Source organism: Pleurodeles waltl, chromosome 12, assembly GCF_031143425.1.
Source record: "Pleurodeles waltl isolate 20211129_DDA chromosome 12, aPleWal1.hap1.20221129, whole genome shotgun sequence".
Lineage (NCBI taxonomy): Eukaryota > Metazoa > Chordata > Amphibia > Caudata > Salamandridae > Pleurodeles > Pleurodeles waltl.
Genome location: NC_090451.1, coordinates 637985805 through 638011851, shown reverse-complemented (window position 1 = coordinate 638011851; position 26047 = coordinate 637985805). Strand labels below are relative to the sequence as shown.

Below are 26047 nucleotides of genomic sequence, written 5' to 3'. Positions count from 1 at the left end.
GCCCCAAAAACGTCCTGCTGATTATAAAACAGGGAAAGAAAGAGGAAGGGTGCAGTTTAAATGAAAAATGTTATTTGCAAGAAAAGTCATACTTGTTTCTTTTGCAGATCCTACCACGTTTCGCCACTGTCCCTGAGTGTGCTGTGTGGTCCCCCTTCCGGTGTGTGCGTGTGGGGTCGGGGAAGGGACCGAATCCCCAACCTGAACCTGGCTGAGTAAAGTGCCAGCACCATGGATCCATTTTGCGCAAACTGCGCCTTCAGTTCAAGTTCAACTTGTTTGATTGCATTCTTCCAATGGAACTAAGCTGTGTTTTTTTTTTTTTTTCCTCTCGTATGGAACTCTGACTTTTGCTTACCTTCCAGAAAACCTTTCAGGTGGACCGTGCACCTTTACATGAGTAGAACTCATGCCACATCAAATTGCTAACACTGTTGAATTAGAGACTCACTCAGAGTATAAAAATTGCCCAGTCTTTTCTATGTAGATGTATCTGATGTGAAAGGTTATGAAATCAATGTGTTAATTCACTTCTATTGCTTTACAGGGATTGCTTTGATCATTGAAATTTGATTGGCTGATAATGTTTTTTTTTGTGCTGATGTTTTTTTTGTTTTTGTTTGAAACAGGAGATATGTGAAACAGAAATTCATTGGTCAAAGGGCGGAATGTACTGCTATTTGATGGAGTTTGTTTTGACCAATGACTTTGTGTTTCACCACTGCGCATATTAGTTGCTCAATGTTCACCAGTAGCACATGGTATGTTTTGTTCAGTTTAGCCGCCTATGGGCTTTGACATTGCATTAGTCATTACATTCTGTATTCTGCCTATTGGCTTTGACATGCTGTATCCAGTCTAGCCGCCTATTGGCTTTGACATTGCATGCCTATTGACTTTGACATGATGTATTCAATGTAGCTGCCTATTGACTTTGACATGCTATTAGATATTCTGCCTATGGGCTTTGACATGATATTATATATTGCATTTTGTATTCAGCTTAACTGCCTATTGGCTTTGACATGATATTCAGCTCCGCTGCCTATTGGCTTTGACATGATATTATACATTGCATTTTGTATTCAGCTCAGCTGCCTATTGGCTTTGACATGATATTATACATTGCATTTTATATTCAGCTCAGCTGCCTATGGGCTTTGACATGATATAAGACATTGCATTTTGTATTCAGCTTAGACGCTTATTGGCTTTGACATGACACTAGACATTGCATTTGATATCTAGGTTAGCTGCCCATTGCCTTTAACGTGGAGTTAGACATTGCAGTTGAGAATCCAAGCTGTATTTTTCCAAGCTGTGTTTTTGCACCAGAGAACCAAGATGTTTTTCTCACAGTAGACTAGACATGATAAGAGAGAGTACATGGGTGTTGTTTTCTCTTCGCTTGAGCTTGGGAACAGGAGTAGTCTTGGAGACCTGGCCAGTCTCCAAAAGGCTTGCTCAGTTTCCCAGGTCTGAGAGGAGGGGGCACACCTTTGTAACGAATGTAACAGGCTGCAGAGAGTGAGATTCGAATCTGCCGGACCTCGTGCTGGAGCTTGGCGCCAGCTGCCAGCATCCCGTGTGGGTAGATGAAACTCTTTCTCGTGGCTGACAAGGGGTCATCAGCTTGCAGACCTTAGAAAGATGTAGCTGTAAATAGTTCCTACACGGTGAAGTATTTGTTTTGCTTTGCATTCAATATCTTATAAATATAACCTGCTGTGTATATTGCAAACTGATATATTTTGTTTAATTAACGCGGACTTGAAAGCTACTAATTCGTCATTCATAAATATTGTTTTGGTTGGGAAAGAATTAACAACAATAAAAGTCTTCTTTGACCTCAGAAGTGCATTTCTGTTGTGTTATGTTAGTGCTTAGAAACTAAATAAGAGGAAAGCACTACAGTGGGTGTGGAAGCAACATGATGTTTTGGTAGGGAATGAAGCAACATGAGAGCACGGAAGCAACAAGGAAGGCGAGGGTGGTGGGAAGGAACCCAGAGGGCTAAAGGGAGCAAACAGGCAAGAGGGAGAGCAATGTGGCACACAGAGGGCAGGGGGAAAAAACAAAGAGACGAGAGAGAGCATTTGGAGCTGGTGGCAAGCACATCACAAAAGGGGTGGACGAGAAGTGCATGAGTGACAGAAGCGTGGAGAGGGGAAGAGAAGCACACTAGGGAGACAAGTAGAAAACACATGCACTCTCGTAGAGTGCTTAAGCAACAAGAAAAAAAAAATTGCCTGAAAAAGTAAGCAGTGAAAGAACAGTCTAAAGTATCCATGCTGCAGTGGAGGGTCACAACAAGGAGAATGAAAACCTTCAAGCTCTAACAAATAACAAGCAAGCACATGAGAGTGACAGTGAAGTCAACCAGTGGAAAGCAATGGGTGGATTCTAGGCCTTGTGTAAGCTAACGAAGCATCTTGCAACAGGTAGCACGTGTTGTCTAGTAGGCGAGACTGAAAAATGTCTACAGCCAAGAAGTGAGAAAAAGAAATGAAGATCACTCAATAAAATGATTTCTTTTATTGTATAATATAAAAATAGACTGTATGGTCACTTGTTTCAGAGTATATATATATGTATTTTCCCTAGAACAAGTTATTCAACAGTTATTCAGGGGTTAAGGTTCTTCAAATACGAATCAGTCAGGGCAGTAACCTCCCTCATTTCAGCCCCAGGATATGTTCCCAGGTGGGAGGCACGCTATTCTAGTCCACTTAACATAACGAGGTGAGAGCACAGGGCTCACAAATGTGGTAAACTTGTGAAAAAGTGACTTAAGTGATTAATTTACTTGGGCTAGATTTGTCTACAAAATAATTCAGGTGATAAAAAAAATATTCTTAGATTGCCTGACAGATTCATCCTCTCACTGAGAAGATTAGGGAAAAAAGAGGAGGGTGGAGACAGAGTGGGGATTGCATGTCATGATATTGAGATCAATAAAATCAAATTGACCTACAAAAATATATAAACCACTATGATTACCACAAGATCATATATGTATGTGTATATGAAGAAGTATACATTTACTATTCTTGAGTCCAGAATACTTTACCTTGTGAAATAATGATAGCCGATATTGTGGGTTAAATATTTTAGTAGGTCGATGTTATGACCACAAAATAGCAACTTCCCACGGAAGAGGGTCAAGGACTCTAGGAGTGATGGGACCAGCATGGCGGCAGTGCAGGAGCAGGCCTCTGGTGTGGCTCTGTGAGACTCCCAATTTGTTAACTTCAAAGCTATTACCCGCCTCAGTACTGCTTCAATGGGTTAGTAGTTTTAAATAGTTACACAACAGTGTAGGCCATGGTTTCCCATCGTTCAGCCCACTGGTCCTTCACAAAGCGCCTTCGGGCTGTCAAAGCCTTCTTGATGATGCAGGGAATGATACAACTCCACAAGATATATTTAATAGCTCTGTGCTCCTTAGGTCTGCACCATTACCTCTCTATGGCTGATCTTCGCTCTCTGGACTTTGGAGCCTAGAGATGTCGGTCAGCAGAGGCATAAAACTGGGACGCCTGATAGATCGCCTTGCTGCTGTGACTTTTGTGGGGAATTGAAGCTTACCAGTCTGTGTGACCTTATCAGGGGGATTAGCACAAGGTCCAGATGACTGAAAGATCTGCTTGAAGGCCATCTCAACAACAGATCACTCAGTATTCATAACAGCACCGTAGTAAAGCTGACTACAAAAAGGAGTCACAATCTGGGTCATGATCCAGTGTCATCGCCTGTTGATATTGAGAGAGGCAAGTCTGCACCATCCTGAATGGATTCCAATAGAATAGAGTGCCTGGATCCTCCTCCTTCAAGCCTAGACAGAGTAATAGGCACTCGGAATTCACACTTACACCATGTGATTGGTTTCTATTGGTGGTAGGAGGCCATGCTGATTCTAAAACCATCTGAATGCTCTTATGGTCTTAAAGATTACAAACATGTTGACATTGACACTTATATTCTGGACTCTAAAGCAAAAAAAACAAGTCCTGCTTGATCCTGGATGGCCCACTGGCTCTATCTAGTCACTGCCACGCAAAAATTTTAACTGCAACCACTCAATTATAAGAAAGAGGCCCTATACTGCTTTGGAAACTCCTACTGTCTACTACTACTACAATGATAGAGCTTATCTTTTCAAAAATAGCACCATGAGTTATGTCATAAAGCTTTTGTTAAACTCCAGCATTTTTTTGAGAGTGCCAGCAACTGGAAACTGGTGATAAAACACAGAGGTCACCACTGGCATCTAGGACACTGGGGGAACAATTCTGTCATGAACGGTTGGGGTGTTACCTTTCAGAGGGAATTATTTTTGGCTTACTTAAGGTTTGGGTCAAATATTTAAATGTTAGCCTTTGTGTACAGGGAACTTGTCTACTAAAGTTTCTACTACTTATTGTCCAGCATGGTACCCACGACTGTCCAAGAACTAGTGTTGGGTCCTGAGCCCCCGTTTCTTGTGTCCTTTACCCACATTCTGAGTCCGATCTCAGGAGAAAAGTTCTTGTAAAAGACTGAAGACCCAAGCACCCTCAAATGTCACTAAGTCTACCTGGACCAAGCCAAGCAAGATTACACTGACCACATCCTGTGCATTTAGAATGCCACTATCCCACTTCTTTGGCCTGAGGGAGCCCAGAAGGTAGGTGGTCTTCACACCCTCTACAAGTGGCATGGGGCCAAGATGCTGAAAGACACTGCCCTGACTCTGGAACTTTTTGAATCATCTTTATAGCCCTCATGATTCTGGAGATAACACTGGCCAAAGAAGCAGTCAAGCCTAAAATGACCAGATCTCAGTTGGACAGGTACCACCAGCGACTGGAATAGGTGATCTTGGATCCGTAGGTGCCACCTCCAAAATCATGACTGCCACCTTTAGATTCTCAGACATAGGTCGTTAAAGTAAAGGCCCCTTAGGGACTCAATAATGGAAGCTGGCACACTATTTTCTATTAGTCCCCTTTAAAACAATAAGAAGGTTGGGGAAACTTTCCTGGCACCACAATGGCCTGCTAGTGCGAGCTCCAGGGAAACTCCCATGTACAGCAGTAGGTCTCTCTACTGAGGCAGTGGAAGCATGCTGAGTCTTTTGTCTTACGTGGGTCAGAGGTGGGCTGTGGAAGTTGTGTTGAGAGGTGGACATTCAATCTATTGGGGCTGGATCGTAAGTCAAGCCCAGCTCACTGCCAGCACTGTGGTTCACTGCTGAGTAAAGGCAGATCTGAGTTGCTGTAGGTCGAAGAGCAAAGGCAAGAGGTCACTATCATTATTGTGTCCTTGCAAAAGCAGTGGTGGGCACACGACACAAGCGATGCTGCCTATAATGAACAGCATGCACCAAATGATAAGCCTGGATTTTTCCCCCTTTGATTCTTCCTACCCAGAGAAACTAAATAAGATGTTTGGAGACAGAAGGGGCTTACTGCAGAGTGGTAACCTTGGTTGTGTGGTGTCTGGACTCCTTCTTGGGGTTCCCAGCAAGGAACCACAAGGAGTCCAGGGGATACGCTTGAATAAAATACACAATGTTTTCCCACTACCCAGAGAATTACAAAAATTAGAGCATAAAAAGAGAGGACGCTGTAGTGGAATTCCCCTCCTTTGTTTCAGGGATTGGTGTCAGTGCTGAAAGAGTTATTAATGCATTTTGGTGCTTGCAAATCTTTACATATTTCTTGAAGAATAAAAACACCATGGTTTACACGTTCAACACAAATATTAAACGAACATTAGGCCATGACTACGTTGTATGTAAAAAGTCTGCCCTTGGACCACTGCATCGAAGTCAGTTCGTATTTGGGCCCTAGAAAAATGCTACCGCTTATATTGAGTGATGTATGTCCAGTGTGAAATATGGATTTGGCTTATCTATATTGGCTTCCTCCTTTCGTCATTCTCCAGTAGGCCCACTTTTTCCCCACGATTCTCAAAGGGCTTACAGGGTGTCCCGAGTGTGATCTTTCTAGGGCCTTCATATGGATCTTTCCTTCTAATGGGCTGAAGTCCGAGCAGCTCAGGAATCTCTTGGGCCTCAGGGGCCAATGGCCTTCCTCAGCTGTAGGTATCTAAAGAATGGGCTTTTATGGACCCTAAAGTTGACCAGAAGGTTAATTAAATCGCCAACATCCATTCCAGTTATCGTGTCTCCACGTTTGAACATACCTATATTTCCTCATGCCCAGTGCTTTTAATGGAAATTCAGCAGTTCAGGTGCTCAGTCTTTGGAGTACCTGTTTGTTCCTTAAATGTGCTGCTACTCTCCCATTAAGTATATGGCATCAGAGCTCTCCCTTTCAAATTGAAGAACTGGAGGTACTCAGTCCCTTAGAGTACCTGCCCATTTAAACCACTGCTCATGCCCTGATGCCAGTCATCCCATGCACCTGGCCCAACATCGAACCACAGCAGGGTTTACTGCTCGAGTTTACGGGGCTCACCTATGTCTTGTATTTTGTACTTCGACCTCCTTGGTGACACAAAAGGTAGAACTGGGTGTAGTGTGCGATCTGACAATGATTAGTCTAGGGATTTTCCACTGAAAAGTCCCTCGTCACGTTGACATGACTATAAAGTGGCTGACGTTATGCCTTGCAACCGATTGGTTCACGGTACCTCTTGCTCTCTCTTACATAAGCCTTGCAGGCACAAACATGCCCAGGCATGCTTCAAAGCTATTACAAATTATAACGCACGGTGTCCTCAGAGGACAGCAAAAGGCACCACCATGGTATTTGAATTAATTTTGTATTGTAGAGATAGTGGAGTATTCCACCGTTTGCTCGTTGCACGCAGTTTAAAATATTATTTCACAGATGATGATGATCTAAAAGACATAAGAGAACAGTCAGGGTTCCTAAGGACAGAGTGAGTCTAGCGTGCTCAGCACACACTGCGACCCTTGGGCACTGGTTGTATTATGTGAGAAATGGTAATATTTTTACTTTGTAGTCACGAAACTACACGTACAGGTCACATTTTGCGGTCTGCTATTTGGGAAGGTTTTCACCATAATTAGTATCCCAATATAAATGATATTGATGAACAACATGGTTTTTAAAGTAATGCTCCTAGTATAATAGGATTGACGACGCTTACTTACTGTAATACAACATAAGACCTATGAATAAAAATGAAGATCATCGACTTGTAAAATACATAACTGGCGGACATATTTGAACGGGTCCTCTCGCTCTAAGCGAAAACACGCGCGAGGCCATCTTGAAATACATCGTTTTAAATTTGAAACGAGTAAACGTAAAACGGCACAGTCAAACTTGTAACGAAAAGAAATGCAAATTGTTTTCGTGCTTCTTATATGTATTTGGTAAACCACCGGACTTTTGTGCACTTGCTTCTTTTTTAGTTGTCAACATATTCTTTTTTCTCTTGGAAAATTAAAAACCATGGCCAAATAATAACTACGATTGCAGCACATGGACTTTCGTGCATGGCTGCGGGCTTCAGGTGACTGGGCAGTGATATTACCACTGGCCCACTCCGGATTTTCATCCACTCACCCCACTGCCGAGACATGCCCAATTCACACAGCCACCTTCTAGCGTCATTACGTCTCTTCCGGTCGTGCGCACGCTCGCTCTTATATAGCGGCCGCTACTTCCGGCCTCGCTCCTTTCTAGCAGCGGCTGTGTCTGCGCAAACATGCCTGTGAGTAACCGCGTGAGCCGGGATAATTCAGAGACGGCGCCGAAGGGGCCCCTGAACCTTTCGCGGAAGAGATCGGGTGTTAAAGTTGGAGGGTGGAAGGAAGGAGCTGACGGACGTCTATAAGAGAGAAGGGGCAGGACTGCCGCAGCACAAGAGTAGGCCTCAAACCGTGCTGTGCTCTCTAGGAGGTGCTCTCTGGTTTGTCGTTTCCATCGTGGTCCTCCCTAGTACCGTTGGTGCTACGGGCCCCGGCACCAGCAGGCTATCCGCTCTTTGGCAAGAAGGGTGTTGCGATTGTTGTGTATCGGATCAGAGTTTCAGCGCTGCGTAGTACGCACGACTGGTATAAGCCCGATGGCGTGTACGGCGTCTTATCGTGTCGGTTAACGAGAGCAGTTACAGGGCTTTCAAAACTGTCCTATGGTTCTGTCCTCACGCTATCTTTAGGTGGAATATAGATGCGTTTTATATATTCGGGGCCCTACTAATTAGTTTCCACATGGCCGACGGGAATGTTTACGGGCTGTGAATGGGGGGACGCCCCCTCATTTTGTGGCTGTGACATGAGGACTAAATTGTGGGTGACTACCCTCCTGTTATCCGTATATAAACTTTGTTTTGGGCGTAATTTAAAAGTGGTTGACAGCTGCTTGTGATGTCACAATCTTAATTTGGATCCCCTGCAATGAGTTTGTCTTCGTAGTGAATTCATCAATAACAGTGAAACTGTCATTTGTTGTAATCCCCATTATATTTAATACTCTTTACTGTGCCTAACTGAATGTTCTTGGGGCAGGTTGTAAGTATATTTTAATGATTCCCTGCAGCTCAGTTAACGCTTGGTGACGTCACATCAGACATACGTCTATTTTGTGTGGTCTTGCCTTTTCGCAACCCTCCCCGTACGTTAAAAACTATTTTGCCGAAAAGTGCTTTTTGGTCAGCCTGTATTATACACTATCTCCTAAATGGCATAATTATAGTTTTATAGCCCAGGAAGTTACAAGAGAAGTATGTATATTTGGCTTTTTTTTTTTTTACGATACACAAACCGCATTTTGATAAAGAACGAACAGAGGAGTTTACATTCTAAATAGCTCGTTATCATTTAATTTAGTCTAGCTCTCCCAACTGATAGGGGTGGCACTGGGGTCATGTCGACTTTATGTAGATTTGGGTTGATAACTTTTTTGTGTTGCAGCTCGCAAAAGATCTCTTACATCCGTCTCCTGAGGAGGAGAAGAGGAAACACAAGAAGAAGCGCCTGGTGCAGAGTCCAAACTCTTACTTCATGGATGTGAAGTGTCCAGGTAAGCAGGTGAAATTGTCATAGATATTTCCCCCAACGTTTTAACATTTGTCTGTTTTAACTATGGCCGCAAAGCCCGTGCTCCTGCATTTTCACATGATATGCCAACTGTAATAAAGGTCTTTTAGGGACCATGGGAGGGGCAATGCACTTATATCGCTAAGGTTTCAGACTATATATCCTCACAAGATTGCTGATTGTATCAAAAGGTGTATCCCCTTGGGGTTGTAATGTCAGGATGGTTAAATGGAAGTATATAGTCTTGAAACTAAATGCAGATATTACTTTAAACTTCTGAGTTAATACTTATGATTCAAGTTCGTGTCTGCAAAAAATACTGGCTACCTAAATGTCTTTGCGTTGAGAAGCAGCTCTATGACCTCATTAAGTATGGATCTTAACCGGAGTGTGGTCAGGTTAAACCTATAAATATTTCTCAAGGAAAAAATATTCAAACTTGTGGTGCGATAAGAAAAAAGTCAGCTTGTTCTCCTAAAACCATTAATCGCACATCCTGACTAGGTGGTGCTTAACTTTATTCGGACCAACACATCGCACCAGAACCTTAAAAGTGTTAGTAAATTGAGGGTATTAAATAAGATTATCATAAGTGATTGGGGGGTGGTTATGTTTAGTGCACGTATCAGTCGAAGAGACATAATTGAGTTGTCTGACGTTCTTCTCCTTCCCCGGTCATTTAACTACTGTGTTTTTCTTCCAGGTTGCTACAAAATCACCACTGTATTTAGCCATGCACAAACGGTGGTCCTGTGTGTAGGCTGCTCTACGGTTCTTTGTCAGCCCACAGGAGGAAAGGCGAGGCTCACGGAAGGTAAGCTGTCTGAAAACAAATTACCCCATCTTAGAGGTCCACCCGGACACCTCTGCAGGACTCCTGCTGGCACACATCGCACGCATACAGAATTAAATCAGTAGGACAGGCATTCTTGCATATATCCTAAAGTGCAGAATGGCCTCCCACTCGGCACCGGCGCCATATACGAGACCTGACCTCAAGTAACCAACCTACCATGGGCAGGGCTAGGTACAAGGCTGCTCAGTGCCATATATCCTTGCATGTGATGGTGTGCTGCACACTAACATATGATTGCACCTCGGTCAGCCTTTTATCGTGGCTGTGATGGAAGCTTGTGTAATATGCATCTTGTAATATTGAATGGAAAGCTCTGCACCTCCGCTTAGTGGTTATGACAAGAGATGGGTAGAAGATTTGAGGACTCCTGCTACTTCATTGCAGTACATCAACCAGTAACAATCCAGCTTATCATTCCTATTGCTCAGTAATTTCCATGCTTGTCTTTTCACACCGCACAGCGCCTCACATCGTTTCGGCAAAGTCTGCACTGTGGAAATTTCATCTACATAGAGGATGGGCTTGTGGTAAAGGTGTTACTCCACTTTATGTATTCAGCGGGATGTGGTAGGATTGGTCTTTACTTATTCCTGGATAATATAGAGCACTGACTTCACATTTGTGGAACTGACTCTACTCTGTTGTAACCTGCCGTTTTCTGGTCCTTGAGTCCTTTCAAGGCTTGGACATTTGCCTATAGGCTGTTGCCCTTGAATGCATTCGTTTGTTTCTGCGCTGTTATTTCAGCTATTAATGGTCTCATCTAAACATGTGACCCGTTAAACATTTACATTGCTGCAGCTGTCAAGCTGCCGGTTTACCGAACACTGCTGTTACATTACTGATTAGTAATGGATTTCTCTTCTCAACAGGTTGCTCCTTCAGACGAAAACAGCACTAAGTGCCATCTGCATGCTGAGTGACGATGGGTAGGACTACCTGCACAGTATGTGGCACAGAACGTCAGTTCAGGAGCAGAGCGTTGAGCCGTGGTGGACAAGTGCTAACAATATGGAGAAGGGACAATGAAGTCTGAATGTTGGATGGAAATATTGGGCTCTCATACACTGTACCTGTAGCCTTATCCATCTGACTCAATAAATTTGGATATAAAACTCTAGTCTGCAGTTATGGTTGGCTCGAGGTGTTCTTCTCCCAGGAGCTGTTCCAGCACCGGCCCTTTGATAGTCCCAATTGCTTGGGGATGTGAATAAGGCCTGGAAGGGTTTTGTACTACATCTAATCCCTCTTAATGCAAGTTGGGCTTATTCTTAATACGTTACTTTCCGTTCTTTACCCTCGACTTTAATTTCCAGTTTTAAGGGAGCACTCTTTAGTATGACTTTAAATGGTCGGGAAGTTCTTGGGAGGCTGTGTGCTGCTGACGTAAGAGCTTCTATAGCGTAAGGACCTATAGTTACTGTACCATCCAAAACCTGTTGCTCTTAAAGTGGGATCCCCATGTCTGATTAAATCTAATGCCAGTGAAGAATATTCATTTTCCATCACAGCTTTTTACGCCGATGTTACACCGGAAAACTGACTGCCTTAAATAAACTTGTTGTTATGCAAGAGTAGGTTCTACCCCTTTGGCTTGTGCTTTCAAATACAGCTTGTACGTCTTATCTTTGACATGTTCTACCAGCTATTAAAATGTCTGTGGCAGTGTCCGATAAGTAGGTGTTATAGGAAAGCTTCACTGTAAGCCCTCAAACACAACCAGCTCTTCTAAAGGGGGTACACACCATGCACTTATCCTGCCATACATATGTCTGACTGTTACAGTGCAACCTATCTTAAATGGCAAATAAGCTGGTGTTTAACCATTTTGGGTATGCTAATGGCTATGCTTTTTTGAACTTGCATCAGTTGGCAGGTTTGTGTTGCAGATTAGCTGGCATGCCCCATTTACGTTCGATTGTGCCCCTTTCAGAAAGCTACGTTAACAACCCTTTAATGAGGCGTAGGTAAATAACTGGTTATTAAAGTCGCAGAATAAATGATTTGGAAAACTCGTATAAATGTTTTTTTATTTAAAACTTCTATTCAGATTACCTCACACTCCATAGCCAGTGACACAGGCGACTTGTGGGGTTGGTGTGTGCACGGCTCTGGGCAATGGTTGTAAAGCTTCGGCTTGTTAAGTAATCTAGGAAGTAAAAGCATGTGTTATAGCAGAGGGCGCACAAACTCAAAACTAGACGATTATATTATGCATTTGTTGTGATGGGAGAAAGGGGTTACTACTGTAACGTTTGTAGGTGGGGGTTAAGCAAACCGTTTTGCGGACCCCACTGTTCTGCAGCTAACATCACCCGCGATAGATGTGAGGTATCACAGTAGAGACTGCTTATTGGAAAGGTCTGAGGTCACGCTTACCTTGTGATGGGGGGATGTAAACAACCGGCACAGTCTGTACTCTATTTAGAAAGGCACTGTGTGCTGTAAGAAGCAGAGAACAATTAAGTAACGTTAGTTCGTGTACACATAGAAATAACCATGGTGCTGTGGGCAGAAATGAAGGTTATGGGTAGGCTTGCCAAATTAGTTTAAGGATATGTTATCAGGTTGTAAGAAAAACATAAGAAAATCTGCTGTGCATAGAAGCTGTCCAAAAGCTTGACTAGGTTTTCCAAATGAATGCCAGTCTTGCGATGCTTGGGTGCCCTTTGGTTGCAAATAATTTCCTGCAGCCCTGTAATCTAGGTATCCCATAGATCCCTGCTTTTCTTGTTATGGGGTTAAAACTCCCTGCATCCCTCACTTGGTGTCATGTTCTAGTCTTTTCCTCCTTTCTTACTTTTTCTTTCCATTTGTTCTTGCCCTCTGCCTGTATCTTAATACCCGCACTTCCAATACCCTTCTACTTCTGACCTCGACCATTACCTGTTGAAAAACCCCTGTCTACTTGGAGTACTGGGTCCTGCAGAGGTCATAATGTATTTCACCCAAGACCTAGTAGATAACTCTGCTTAACAAGTTCGCACAAACCTTTTGTTGGGACCAATAATTATGGTACTGGAGTGAGAGCTGTGTACATGCTGCCTGGGACTGGTGGGCAGTAAAGTGGCCATGGATGACTATCGGTGCTCTAGTTGGAGATATGCTTAAAAGGGAGATGTGTCTAAACCCTGAATAAATCAACTTAGTCATATTGCACCCTAGCGTACATCTTTACGTGCAAACAGTGGCATTGGTTAGGCAAAGGTTCAATTAGGTAGCTTGCAGCAAGCTGGACAATTTACTGAGGTGGTCAGTCCGCACACTTTCACTTAATATGATTCTGTAGTAGTATTAGGCATGGTGCTCGGTGATTTGATTTTAACTTCACCACAGTCCAGACATACTGGGAAGTCTGGACAGGGCCACGAACAGTTATTTCTGTAGGGATGGCTGTTTCTGGGCAACAATATTGGAACCATCCTGTACCCGTTTTTTAAAGAGCTAGCTGGAAGCAATGTAATCACAAGATATGGGTGTACACTAGGGCTTGATATACGAAAGACCTGTCAAGTTGCGACCAGTAAAGAATTTGAATAACTGACCTATGTACTAATATGTCGCTTACAAAAATTCAGATTCGTGATGGGTTTTAATTAGACCAAGCTCAAAGTGACGAGTTAGGTTCCTACTTTAAAGTGATTACGGACAATCAACGCAAGGTGGTCTGCCGGCGTCAGCCGACAGCTATCAGATCGCTTGTAAAAGTAAAGTTAAAAATAAGCCTGTTTTCCATAAAGGAAACTGATGCATATAAAAATATATACATATTTTTGAGGGTGTGGTGAAATAAAGGCCCAACACCACCGCATACTTCCCGACACACGTTTATGCGAAAAATAGACATTTTAAAACAAACTTTTTACATATCCAATGGGTTTCCTTCCATTTAGCAACTGTCTTACTACCTTAGCTCTGAGTCAGTAGTTCTTTAATGCTTTGCGGCTGGATTTGTCACACCTGTGACAGATCTCGTACAGAATTGGTAGGGGTGCCTTCAAAACACCCCTCACAAATCGGTATGTTACCACCATGCACTTTTATCGGTAGGTTAACGGATTAATCTTGAAATAATTGGACAAATCTATTTTGTGGGCGCATACTCCGAATCAAGAATGTTTGACACCACAAAACAGGTTTCTACATCTGGCCTTCAGTTGTATTTTCCTTTTTTACTGACAATAAAACCAGTCCGTTTCGGGATTTATCCCCTCCCCGTGACGTTAGACTAAGTTCACATTCTTTTTAGCCATTTTGAAGGTGAGCTTGTTTCTAAGTGGGGATGTAGCGTTTTAGATGAATTCATCTTGTTGATAGTCTGGCTCTTCAAGAGCACCTCTGCAGCTGTTGGTGTGAGTTCATCATAGTAATGACCCCGAGGCTTGACAGCCTTCCTTCTCATTTCTCAATTATGTGCAATCCATTAATATCGTAGTACTATTGTTACCAGGGTTATGAATGAAATGGTTTATCCGACCATACTTTGAGTGTCCTGGTTGTATCCCATCAGCAGTATTGTACTAGTAAATGCAAGATAAACAAATGCAACTTAAATGGAATACAGGAACCTGTTATCTGCACCAATTGCAATAACCATGGAAGCAAATAACCAGCCTTGGTAGAGTCAATGTCTGGTGTGCATTGTGAATCCCAACTACAACATTCAGAAGACTTATTTGTATTTCCCTCCTTTAATTCTGACCTGTTCCTCAGTAAAGGCCTATGAAATGACCCTGTAATAAGACGCTGCCACCACGTTTCCCCACAGTTATGTGGGATTATGCCAAAGTTCTTTGCATTAAGCCTTAAAGGTGCATTTTGGATTTCAGACAGTGGAGTGTCTAAACCACATCTCCAAGGAATTTTCCTGTCCTTGGCCATACAACCCACAAACTACTTCCATGACTGCCAGTGCCTCCGATCATACTCCTTGCTTGGCTATACAGTTTGAAATGGAAAGCCTTGTGTGGTGGACAAGGCTTTCCATTCCAAACTATGATTAAGGTCCACGATTTGATCTACCACCTCTATGCTTTTAAATTTTGTTCCATTAAAGTCCATTAATTATCTTTAAGCTCTAGTCCATTAATTACCTTCTAAGCTTTCTTCTAACCCCATTTCCCTACTTAGAATGCTGTATGGCAGGGTGTGTAGGTATACTGAATTATTGCACGCCACCTCTAGGATTTATGTAACACAAAGTGAACACTTTGAAAATATGAAGACTAGTGGTTATTTACCTTTGCCCCTGGGAAGCCTACAAGGGAGGGGGCGCTAATTAGAAGATTAATGGTGAATATAAATAGATGCAAAATATAAAATTTAAGACCTGTAAATGCAAAGGAATTACTACTTTGAGGGTAAAAAGTGTTAGTATCCTAAGATTGAATTGTGGGTGCACTGCAAGTGCAGCAAACAATCTATGTATGGACGATGAGTGGCTTCAACCGCATTATTATTTTTTTTAATCCAGTTTTCCTCATTGCATTTTTTTATTTGTGAATTAAAAAATACATAATTTGTTCAAATGCTCGTTTCTGTATTTGTTTTGGAATATTGTTGAAAATACTTGCACAGCGCCCCCCCCCCCCCCCCCCCCCCCCCCCCTTTCCAGTAATGACTCAGCAGGGAGCCCGGATTCCAATAATTCAGTGGTGGTCCTCGGTTTCCAGTAATGTTTAAGCAGGGGTCCACAGAAGTAAAAGTTACGAACCACTGTAGACCAAGTCCTATGCGGTCCCTGCTTGCAGTTTCGCCTACTCACTTTCTTGCTTGCAGTGGTCCAAATTTAATTAAAGTTTAATTTTGAAAAGGTAAATACTCTAAAAACTAAAGCTGGAAGGGAGTGAGAGGAGTTTATAGTGCCACTAAAAAAATTAAGACATTCTCAATGTGTTAGCTTGTGTCTAAACCTTAACTTCCACACTAGCATTCAGTATTTCGTACATCACAATACGGCTGAAGCAAAAACCTATTGCACTACACAATATAAAGCATTAGGTACATCTACACCCCTACCATCACATATTCAACCCCCTCTAAACCTCTTTTCACTTACTACTGTCAATTCCTCAGTACAATCTTAACTTGGATTATGGTGGTGTTATTTACCTAGCTGCACTTCAAAGTAAATAAATCCTTCACAGGCTCAGTTAGCTTGGAATTCCACAGCACACCTGATTTAGGCCTTTCCCACAGTGTCTATTGCACCTAAATAGAATTTTATAAATTGGTTGCCTGTTTCCTACAAAATTATTTTTAAAGCCATGTTGCAAACCCGCAGACACATCTGTTCAAATACCCTGGTTGTCTGGCAACAAAGTTCAGACACCATTGTCTTAATCCAAGAATTTACAACACGTGCCACTGCTTTTGTGATCTGGCTTTAAGTTTGCAGCCTACTAGACCACAGCTTTCAGGTTTTCTAAAGACCTCTTGAGAGACTTTCAGAAGGTTCACCTAGGATGCATTCCGCCCTCGCTTGCCATTCATTGGCTTTGTGGTTTCTATCTCCTGTTATCTTCCTGCTCATTTGCTGCCTGTATTTTTCTAGAATCTCCAGGTTCAGTGTGTCCCACTTGATGAGAAAGTTGTGTCCACTGAATACTTCCAGGAACTTTACAAGGGAAGGAACCCTTTCTTCAAGGAGCCTGTTTTTGCCCTTTTTTAGGGTCGCGCGCTCTGACCCTGTTGTAATCTCTCTGTGGGCTTTTAACCACACCCATCAGTCTGCTTGGTTTGTGGGCTTGCCTTTTAAAATTCGCTTGAATTAATTAGTAAAAGGCATGCTTACGCCATGCCTTTTCCAGTGTTTAGCCTTCCTTGAGCGCACCAGCCAACTACTGAAAAACATACGAGGCACTACTTTATCTCTTTATTTCATTGGCAGTGCAATCTCGCTGGGCAGTAATCGAGCGCTTTGCAGGATATCGACCCTGTTAAATGGATACTAACATTTTTGCTGGTTACATGGATAATTGCACTTTGCTGACACACTTGACTGCGAGCGAACTTACGTTTCCTTTTGTGCATCTGCTTCGTGCTCATGGTGGCTGTCTGCTCACTTGCGTGAAAGTGTTTTACTTTTCATTTTCAGTTTGTTGCAAGAACTCTGGTAAGCAGTTTATAACTCGAGCAGACGCAAGACCCATTGCATTGCAAATGCTTGTTTACATTTTATTTTAGACATAAGCAATCTCAAAAGGTAGCTTTTTCTTTATCTGCACAAAACATTTGCATATCTTGAAAAATTCGAATTCTTTAAATCCCTTTAATTTGTGAAACTATTTTTTTTTTTTAGTAACCAAGAACAAAACAGCATTTCAGTCTCAGCTTAACATATGGTGATCTTGGGCGATTTACACTGTTTATGGCCAATTCACTGTCACACAGGTTAACATCTTTTCATAAAAAATAGCCAGCCACATTGTAACACAATTTAACTGCTTGGTTTTCATCTTGTTATGTAAAGCATATGCTTTATTCATGGCATCTCATTTTGGAGAGTTTAAGTTTAAAGGGATTATTTATGAAAGCTTTTCTGCTTGTTTACTGAAATAATTATGTATTCCAGTGGTTCCTAACCTTTTCACTTCTGTGGACCCCCACTTTATCATACTGAAACCCGGGGACCCACTTGAGTCCTTACTGAAAGCTGGGGACCTAATCTGTTAATGTTTAATTTTCTAAGCAGTCGTGGACCCCAAGGGGTCACCGGACCACAGGATGGGAACCACTGATGTATTCAGTCTGCAGCTGTGCCTTTTTAGGAAAACATATTACTGGGTATAAATGATTACCTCATGTTACCTTGCAGGTGCTAGGTCCATGATTTGGATGGTGCAGCAGCACAAGGGCTAAAACCTGAGCATTGGTTATTGCTATAGATTACCACTAGGAAGCAGTCACTAGGGCCATAATTTTGATGATGCAGTGTCACAGGAGCCAAAAGCTGTAGGAAACCCCCTGAGCACCGATCATTGCTATGTTGCCACTGAACAAGCAGTTACCTTGCAGACACTAGGGGGCCACGATTTGAATGGTGCCGTGGCATAACGGCCAAAAGCTCTAGGAAACCCAGTGAACCATGATTAATGCTATATTTTACTACCAAACATGCAGCCAGGAGTGCTTTTTTGATTCTTTTGTAACAATTACACCCAAAGTAATACATAGCCTAAAGCATCACTGTAAAAGTTGTTACTTTATTGGACTTTTCTGTCTATCTACGATTTATGTTACATTCAGCACATTTAGGCAGTTTTTGTATGGTCCTAAAATGCATCTGAATGTGGGCACAGTAACATCCTGGTAAGGCCACTCTTCATTCTATAACATTAGCACTTCAGCTGTTGTAAACATGATATAAAAACTTACCAAATAGCATTCCATACCAAGCATTGGCAAAGCCAATATGTCTTGCATATGCCGGATCTACTGACTTTGTCAAAAACAAAAATTGGGCCAAATTATACAGCAGCGTTAGCTTCAGTGCAGCAAAACTGAATATAGAGTGGTATAACGCAGACATCGCTGGCTGTCATACAGCTTTTTTACATTGCATTTTAGTTATGTTGCTTTCAGCCATTAGCAACATAACTAAAAAAACATTAGCAAAATTAATTTATCTTGCATAGGCCAGACCTATTGGCTTTGCCAATGCTAGTTTCTGTAGCAGGTGCAAAAATTCTCTCTAAATCTGGTTCAAGCACCAACTCTACTGAGTTTTAGGAAACTGAGGCATATGTGGCTACTGAACTGATAACTGCTCCGACTCTATTATGCAGTCAAAGCCTAGTCTCTACTGTTCTTTTCATAAAATCTCAAAAAACGAGCGCATGAAAATGTCTCCTGTAAAATTGAAAATTTAAACCCTTGTTATGTAAGTGCAAAAACCTCTAGTAATAGGAGCGCTTTATAATCAACAATTAAAATCATATGACCACAGGATCATACAGCCATCAACCTCATATAATACATGACTACAGAAGCACCAACCATTATAGCCACACGAATAACATCACACCAAACCCCTGTAACATAACCACATGGCTGCATATACATAACGAACCACGTACCCCTGTATAACAAATATCCATTTCCACACAGCCACAAACTTGTACTTATTCACAACATTATTAGCAGTACGCAGACATACATCTAAACAACAGCACACATTCACAACAACAATAGTAGAGCAACACATACACCATATGCTAACATCACAACTGACACACCTGCACTGCACCCATTTATGAATACCAGAGTGGCCATATAGGATAAAATCACCATCCTTTTACAATCATAACAGATTGCTTCCAACAAATCACATTGCAGGCATGTTGGCGTAATAAAGGTGTCGCAGCCACCATTATACATCCACACTGCCACAATTTTACACCAACACAACTAAGATCATACATACAACACACACACCACTGTATAAGTACACATCTACCAAAAAACACCTGAAGCAACACCATTATACACCAACAGGCCACCCACAATTTTACATGTTGCAACAGTGTCACACTATCTTAAAATGTTCCCGAATTTATAATCAACATTTGTATCGGGCAAGAACTGCAACAAGAGTTAAGGCTAAGTAAGGTGGGTTTAGGACTGGAGGTGTAGGTAGCACCTTAATTTAAAAAAAAAAAAAATGTTTTAACTTTTTAAGGCAAAACCATTATAAACATATTTCTCAACCAATCAGTCTTTGTAGGGAATTACATATATAAATATGTATATGAGCAGCCTTTAGCATTATACCAGGGGTCTCCAACCTATTCTGTTATGCAAGATACTTATGAGTATTAAAAACCATCCTGAGCTACTAATATCATTAGTGTTGCCATAATGATTACATCAGTCAAGCTTATTAGTTGCCAACCTGTATGAGGCTGGCCTGGTTTGTAGTGGGTACCTAAGGTACTTACACCAGGTCCAGTTATCCCTTATTAATGAAATATAGGCAGTGTTCTAGCAGCTTAGGCTGAACTAGGAGACCTGCAAAGCTCCTGCAATACCACTATAGTTACACAGTACTTACACACAATAAAAGACAATACTCAGTGTTACCAAAAAATAATTGGAGGGGGGGACAATTTCATGATATTAGACACCTCACATGGCCATATTTGGAGTTACCATTGTGAAGCTAGATATATGTATTGACATATGTAGTGCACAGGTGTAAAGGTATCCCCACACTCACGAAGTCTGGGGAATTGGCCTGGGACAACGTGGGGCACCTTTGCTAGAGCAAGGGAAGCCCTCACACAGTACCTTTGCACCTAGCCTTCAGTAAATGAAGGTTAGACATATAGGTGACTTATAAGTTACTTAAGTGCAGTGAAAATGACTGTGAAATAGTGTGTGCCGTGGCAGTCCTGAAGAAGGGTTTGTCTGAGCTCCTTATGGATGACAAAAGAAATACTGCAGCATATAAGGATCTCCTGGAACCCCAATGCCCTGGGTATCATATACTAGGGACTTACAGGGGGGGGGTGTCCGGGGGGGGGGGGGGGGTGTCCGGGGGGGGGGTCCAGTGTGCGAATTGGAATACGGAGTCACTAAACTATAGTGACAAACTTGGAAAGTAGAGCAAGCATAAGCACTGGAGTTCTGGTTAGCAGAACTTCAGTAACACAGTTAAGCATACTGACAACACACACAGATCCCAGTGAGACAGGCAAAACACACTGACAAATAGGGTTTTAACTATGAGCAGTGGGGTCCTGGCTAGCAGGATCCCAGTGAGACAGTAAAAACACACTGACAAACAGGCCAAAAATTGGGATAACCGTGCTAGAAAGAGGCTACTTTATCACACACCCCCACCCTGTAAAATTACCCTTAGTAATCACCTCTACATCAGGCAAGTTAGTCAGCAGTAATGTTTAAAAAAAAAAAATCGCTTTGGGATTTTGGGATGCCTTAATGGTTAATGCAGAACAGCAATAGCTTAAATGTTCCACGCAACGGTAATATTAGTAATGAACTCCACATGATTTATCACTCAAATTGGTATAAATATACTAAATTAGTCAAACAAAAGCTTCTAATTTAGTAGGCAGGACTTGACACAGAAGAGCTACTCTTAGGCACCTGGAGAGCTACCAGTAGATCACCAGATAGTCGCTGGAGAAGCCTGGATTATACAGTTATCCCTTTTATCCCTACAGTATTTCAGGATTGTGCATGCCCACACCCTGCCAACCCCACAAACAAACCTTATAAGCTTTAAAGTCCTGTCCTAGTCATCTCTCACTCCGATATGTGCCTAGCAGCAGTAACATAAAAACCAGAAGAGCATGTCCCGGCCGTCCTACCCAAAACAGAAATAAATTAAGGACATACTTGTACTCTTTCAACCAAGCATAACCAACAGAGTAGTGGGCTGCCCATCTAACTAAACACTTCTGAGAGGTGTGAAATGCCATATAAGTGCAACATAAAAAATATGTTATAGTGCTGAGCTTCTGCTCAGTGTTAAAAGAGGTGCACGCTGCTTGGAGTTGGCTGACAAGTACAATAAGGGAGGGCGAGGTAACTAGTGAGGCTGGTAAATGACAGTTCTCTTAGGAGGTTCATAAAAGTGGTAAATGCAGTGTGAGTGAAGAAACTGCATACAGTGCTCTCACCGAGGAAGCTGGCGGCCACCAACGCAAGACCCAAAAACAGCATGAAGGAAAGCATCTGACTGGACCCAGCAAGCTGGTGCATGTAGCCATCATTGCCACATTGGTCTGTAAGAAGAAAAGGCACAGGTTACACCCTCTATGTGACAGAAAATGTACAGCTTACCATCAGAGAGTAGGACTATTATGATGAAACAAGAGATAATGGAGGCAGTAAGCCCAACAGGAATGTTTCTAATTGTGAATTGTCAGAACTGGACATCTGTTGAGATCAAGATGATGAGTATTGCAGGCAACATGGCTGCCACGCGGACTACCTTGATTAGAACATGCTCCTGGAAAGCAGTAATGGGTAAACTTATGAAGCAGACGTACTTCACATTGATACCGGGAAAAAACGGAAGTGACATTCTTAAGATAACTTTTGAGAGGAAAATGAATGTTGTGTTCTGTAAGGGCTGTCTTAAACAGGATGTCCGCCAACGTTTTTTCGTTGTGTCCCTGACTGGTACTTTTTGAATACATTTTTAATCCATGCCCCTGTAATCAATTGTTTAGTGCTTTATTCATGCTGCCCAACGACCCCAGTTTGTCTCTGAGGTTTCACAAGATCTGGTAGCAGCCGCTAACGTTTCCTACTACAAAACATCTTGCAAAACCTTTACGTGAATCATACTTTTACTCCATGAACTGATGGATGCTAAGACCCAAATTTATACTTTTTTAGCGCTACATTCGCGATGCCTTTTGAAAAAGCGTGCAAACTTACAAAATCCAATTGTATTTTGTAGGTTTGCAGCGCTTTTGCGCCAAAAAGCGGCGCAAATGCGGCACTAAAAAAAGTATAAATATGGGCCTAAGTGTGCTGAAGCATGGCTACCACGTTTGGAATAACTCTTACAATATTTGGCCTATTATCCTTTTCAGCCTCTGTGGCCATGCATAAACTATTATACCTTGCTCTAAATGCTCCATTGTGTGCTAGGAGCACAGTTTCAATTATAATTTACAAACAGCGGCACACCGTGGTGCTAAAGGCCGGAAGAACAACCAGGCTCAAATACCAGAACACAAAGTGCTCTTCTACACTCCTGTAAGCTCTCACCATCCCAAGGGAGTCCGTGACTCCCCTCATCGTACCATATATATGTGTAGTACTGATGGGCCAGGCAACAGGGTCAGGTATGTAAGGCAAGTCCTAAACCAAAATGGAAACAAAGTCCTAGATCCATATTATTAAATTACAGTGTTATACTTACTGCTATTACAAGTTATGTACCACATACTGAAATGAAGATATTCTGCAGCACACATAGAAGAGGAAAATACATGTAGGGATTGTTTCTGTGCAGGAAGATGCTCCTTCCTGCAATTAAACAATCCTGCAGGCAAACCAAGCAACCTTGCACCAGGGTGCAAGGGTGTATGTATTAGCGCTAGGCAGCCGGAAAGGCGCCAGTGTAGGGGGAAAGGACAGGAATGCACTTTATTGGATAAATATGGAGCACTCCTGCCCTTTCACTTGGACATAAAGCAGTGCAACAAGGTGACTTGCTAGTTCGCCCCTACATCAAATCCCCATCAATGGGAGGCTTAGGCCCTCATTCTGACCTTGGCAGTCTTTTCGCAAGACCGCCGAGTTACCGCCGCGGTAAAGACCGCCGACAGCGGCGGTATGCCGCTGCGCGTATTCCGACCGCTGGGAGCGTTCTGCCGGAAAACCGCCAGCAGCCACACTGGCGGTCGGCGGGAAAGTGGAGACTGGTCAACCTCCACCGCCACGCCAGCAGAACACCGCCCCCAGAATTACGACCCACATTTCGGTCACGTCCCTATGGCTCCCGTCGCCTCCCGGAGGACCAACGCACAAGGTAAGTTGATCGTCCGTGAGGGGAGGGGGTGGGGGGGGTGTTGTGTGATGTGTGCGTGCATGGGGGTGTGTAGAGGGGGTGTGTGAGTGCGTGCATGCGGGCGGGGGGTGCTGCTGTGCCTATGGGCAATGTGTGTAGTTCGGCGGGTGCGCATGTTGGCATGTATGTGTGCGGGTATGTGCCCCCGTTGTGTATGTGTGTGTGTAGGGGGTGTGCATATGTGCATGTTGGGGGTGCGTGCATGTCAGGGTGCGTGTATGTGCATGTCGGGGTGGGGGGGGGCAGGGGGTTCGTACCACCTCTGGGGGGGTGGAGGGTGTGGGGGGAGGACTCGTGGGGGATAGTAGGGGGGTGGGGGAGACCCCTATCAGTGCCAGGGAAGGAATTCCCTGGCCCCGATAGTGCCTACCGCCATGGTTCGCATGGCGGTTCCCGACCGCCAAAAACCGCGGCGGTAAGCAGGGTCATGATACGGTTGGCGGTCTTGGGTCGACCGCCGGGCCGGAGTGCGCAAACTCCAGCCTGTCGGTCATGACCGCCGTGGCGGTCGGAGTGGGAAAGTGGCGGTCGATCGCGGCGGTGACCGCCGCGGTCAGAATGCCATTTTTTGGACCGCCGGTCTGTTCGCGGTCCGACCGCCGCCTCTCCGCCGACCGCCAAGGTCAGAATGAGGGCCTTAGTCTCCACACTTATGCAATTGTTGGTGGTCATCCATTTTACAAGTTAAATTCCAAAAGGGATGTGGCCTCGAAACAGGGAAAAAAGCATAGTAGTGCTGAAAATGTCTTTTGTCAAATGGAAATTTTAGAACCTTTTAATAATGACCTTACATAACTTGCTAGAATCTGCATGAAAGCAAAAACTGGCTGGGTGATCAAGAATCTAGAAAATATGTTTAATATTTTTCAGAGCCCAGTGACAGAACCTAGGGCTACTTCTCCTGAACTGGTGCCAAGTGGATTTTTCTCTAGTTGAATCTCGTGAGTACAGACCACGGTCATTCTACTGATAGTGGATATCTGGATTTTCAGGCAGAGGAGAAGGGGCTCCTTCAAAAACTCCAACAGATTTGTTGGCTTGATTTGTTTGGGATAGGAATAAAACACGTTTCAGCTTTTTATCCATCTGTGAAATGATTTCAAATGAGAAGAAAGCATTCCCCCACATGAAGACGATTCCCCTTCATAAAATACGTAAACAGATGGCACTTGCCTATGCTCATTGAAGGCAAAAAGTTTTGATGAATGGCATCTCCAACAGTTGTACAAGAGTGAGTTGGAGGGAGTGTGCAGGTCCACTCCTGAAGATTATGTATTTAGCTGACTTTAACCGCCTGTACCCTATATGCGTGTGCTGCTGACATAAAGATGTGGCTATCCAGCACTTCACTGAAAGCTTGCACAAAAGTGAGGATATGCCACCTCTGCTTTTTGATTTAAAATGTTGCTGTGGGGGTGATTACGCTGGCCTACTAAACAAGCACTTTTCTTTGGAGCACACTTTCTAATGCTGGATACAGTGGCTGAGAGCTGGACCCTGGAGGAGTGATAGTTGGCTGCCCAAACCAAAGGAGCACATCTTGGATGCAGAACACAGAGTGTTTGTAACTTCACAGATTTTAGTTCTCAGATCTGGGTCATCTTGTGGAAACAGTCCAAAGATGACACCCAGGCAGCTGGACCAATCAGCGGTACGTTGACAGTCATAACACTGTGTAGGGGTCTTTGAGTTACTATGCTGGCCACAGGAGACCAACCGAAAAGAACCACCTTCAAGAACAATCAACAGTATTTGCTGGTACAAAGAAACCTCAAGAAGAAAGTGGCTGAACTCACCTTTACAGTGCAAAGAATTAGCACAACAGCAATTTTATGGAGTGATTGTGGCTATAGTGGACTTGGAAAATGAGATGAGGGTGAAGAGCTGGGAAATAAATCCAAGTCAGTCTTGGGCTTCTCACCTTTACAGTAGGATGAACACAGGGCGGCAACGCTCCTTTATCTTCTTGAACCAACAGACGTACACATAGACAGTGACACATTACACCTATATTCAATCTAGAAGCTGCTTTTTCGCAAACTCATTTTGCTCCCTTCACCAACATTATTCAGCATTTAGAAAAGCCACTGGCAAAGCTAATAGGTCCCAAAGATGATACTTTCTGGCAGTCAAATACTTGCTGTTATTCTTACCAATGATCGTCCTCTCCTGCCTCCTCACCATCTTTCAAAAGGGCCGTACACATACCTCATGACCACTTAACTTCTTGCTAATTGCTATATTTCTTTGAAGGAAATCATATTGTGCACACTGCCTAATCTCAGGCTCCTAGAGGCCTAAACATTACCTAAACTGGGATTGGTTGTCGTGTGCACTTTCATCAGCCCCAAGTGTTTATATGTCATAAGATAATCTGATAAAGCATTCTTGACCAAAAGATGGGGTGGCAAATATAGTCCATCCAGTTTATGTAGCTTTTGCTGTTATGTTGAGGAGATAGTAACCTTCGTCAAAGACTGTCTATTTTAGACCCTCGAGCATGAGCCCACACCAAAATGAATTTTGAATGTGCAAAGCAGCGTCGTAGATATTCGCCTTTCTTGCAGCTAACAAGTATGCTGGTCTTGGCTTGCCCTATTTTTAAAGAAAATTATAATCC

The 26047-nt window shown here is 43.0% G+C and overlaps 1 protein-coding gene across 1 annotated transcript; it reads left to right on the top strand.

The window, feature by feature from the left end:
- Positions 1–7565: 7565 nt before the first annotated feature.
- Positions 7566–10995, top strand: RPS27 (ribosomal protein S27). The gene is made up of 4 exons (XM_069218151.1): positions 7566–7692; positions 8894–9002; positions 9723–9833; positions 10748–10995. Exons 1-4 carry the CDS (start codon positions 7687–7689, stop codon positions 10774–10776), a joined length of 255 nt encoding a protein of 84 aa, XP_069074252.1. The 5' UTR covers positions 7566–7686; the 3' UTR covers positions 10777–10995.
- Positions 10996–26047: the final 15052 nt, after the last annotated feature.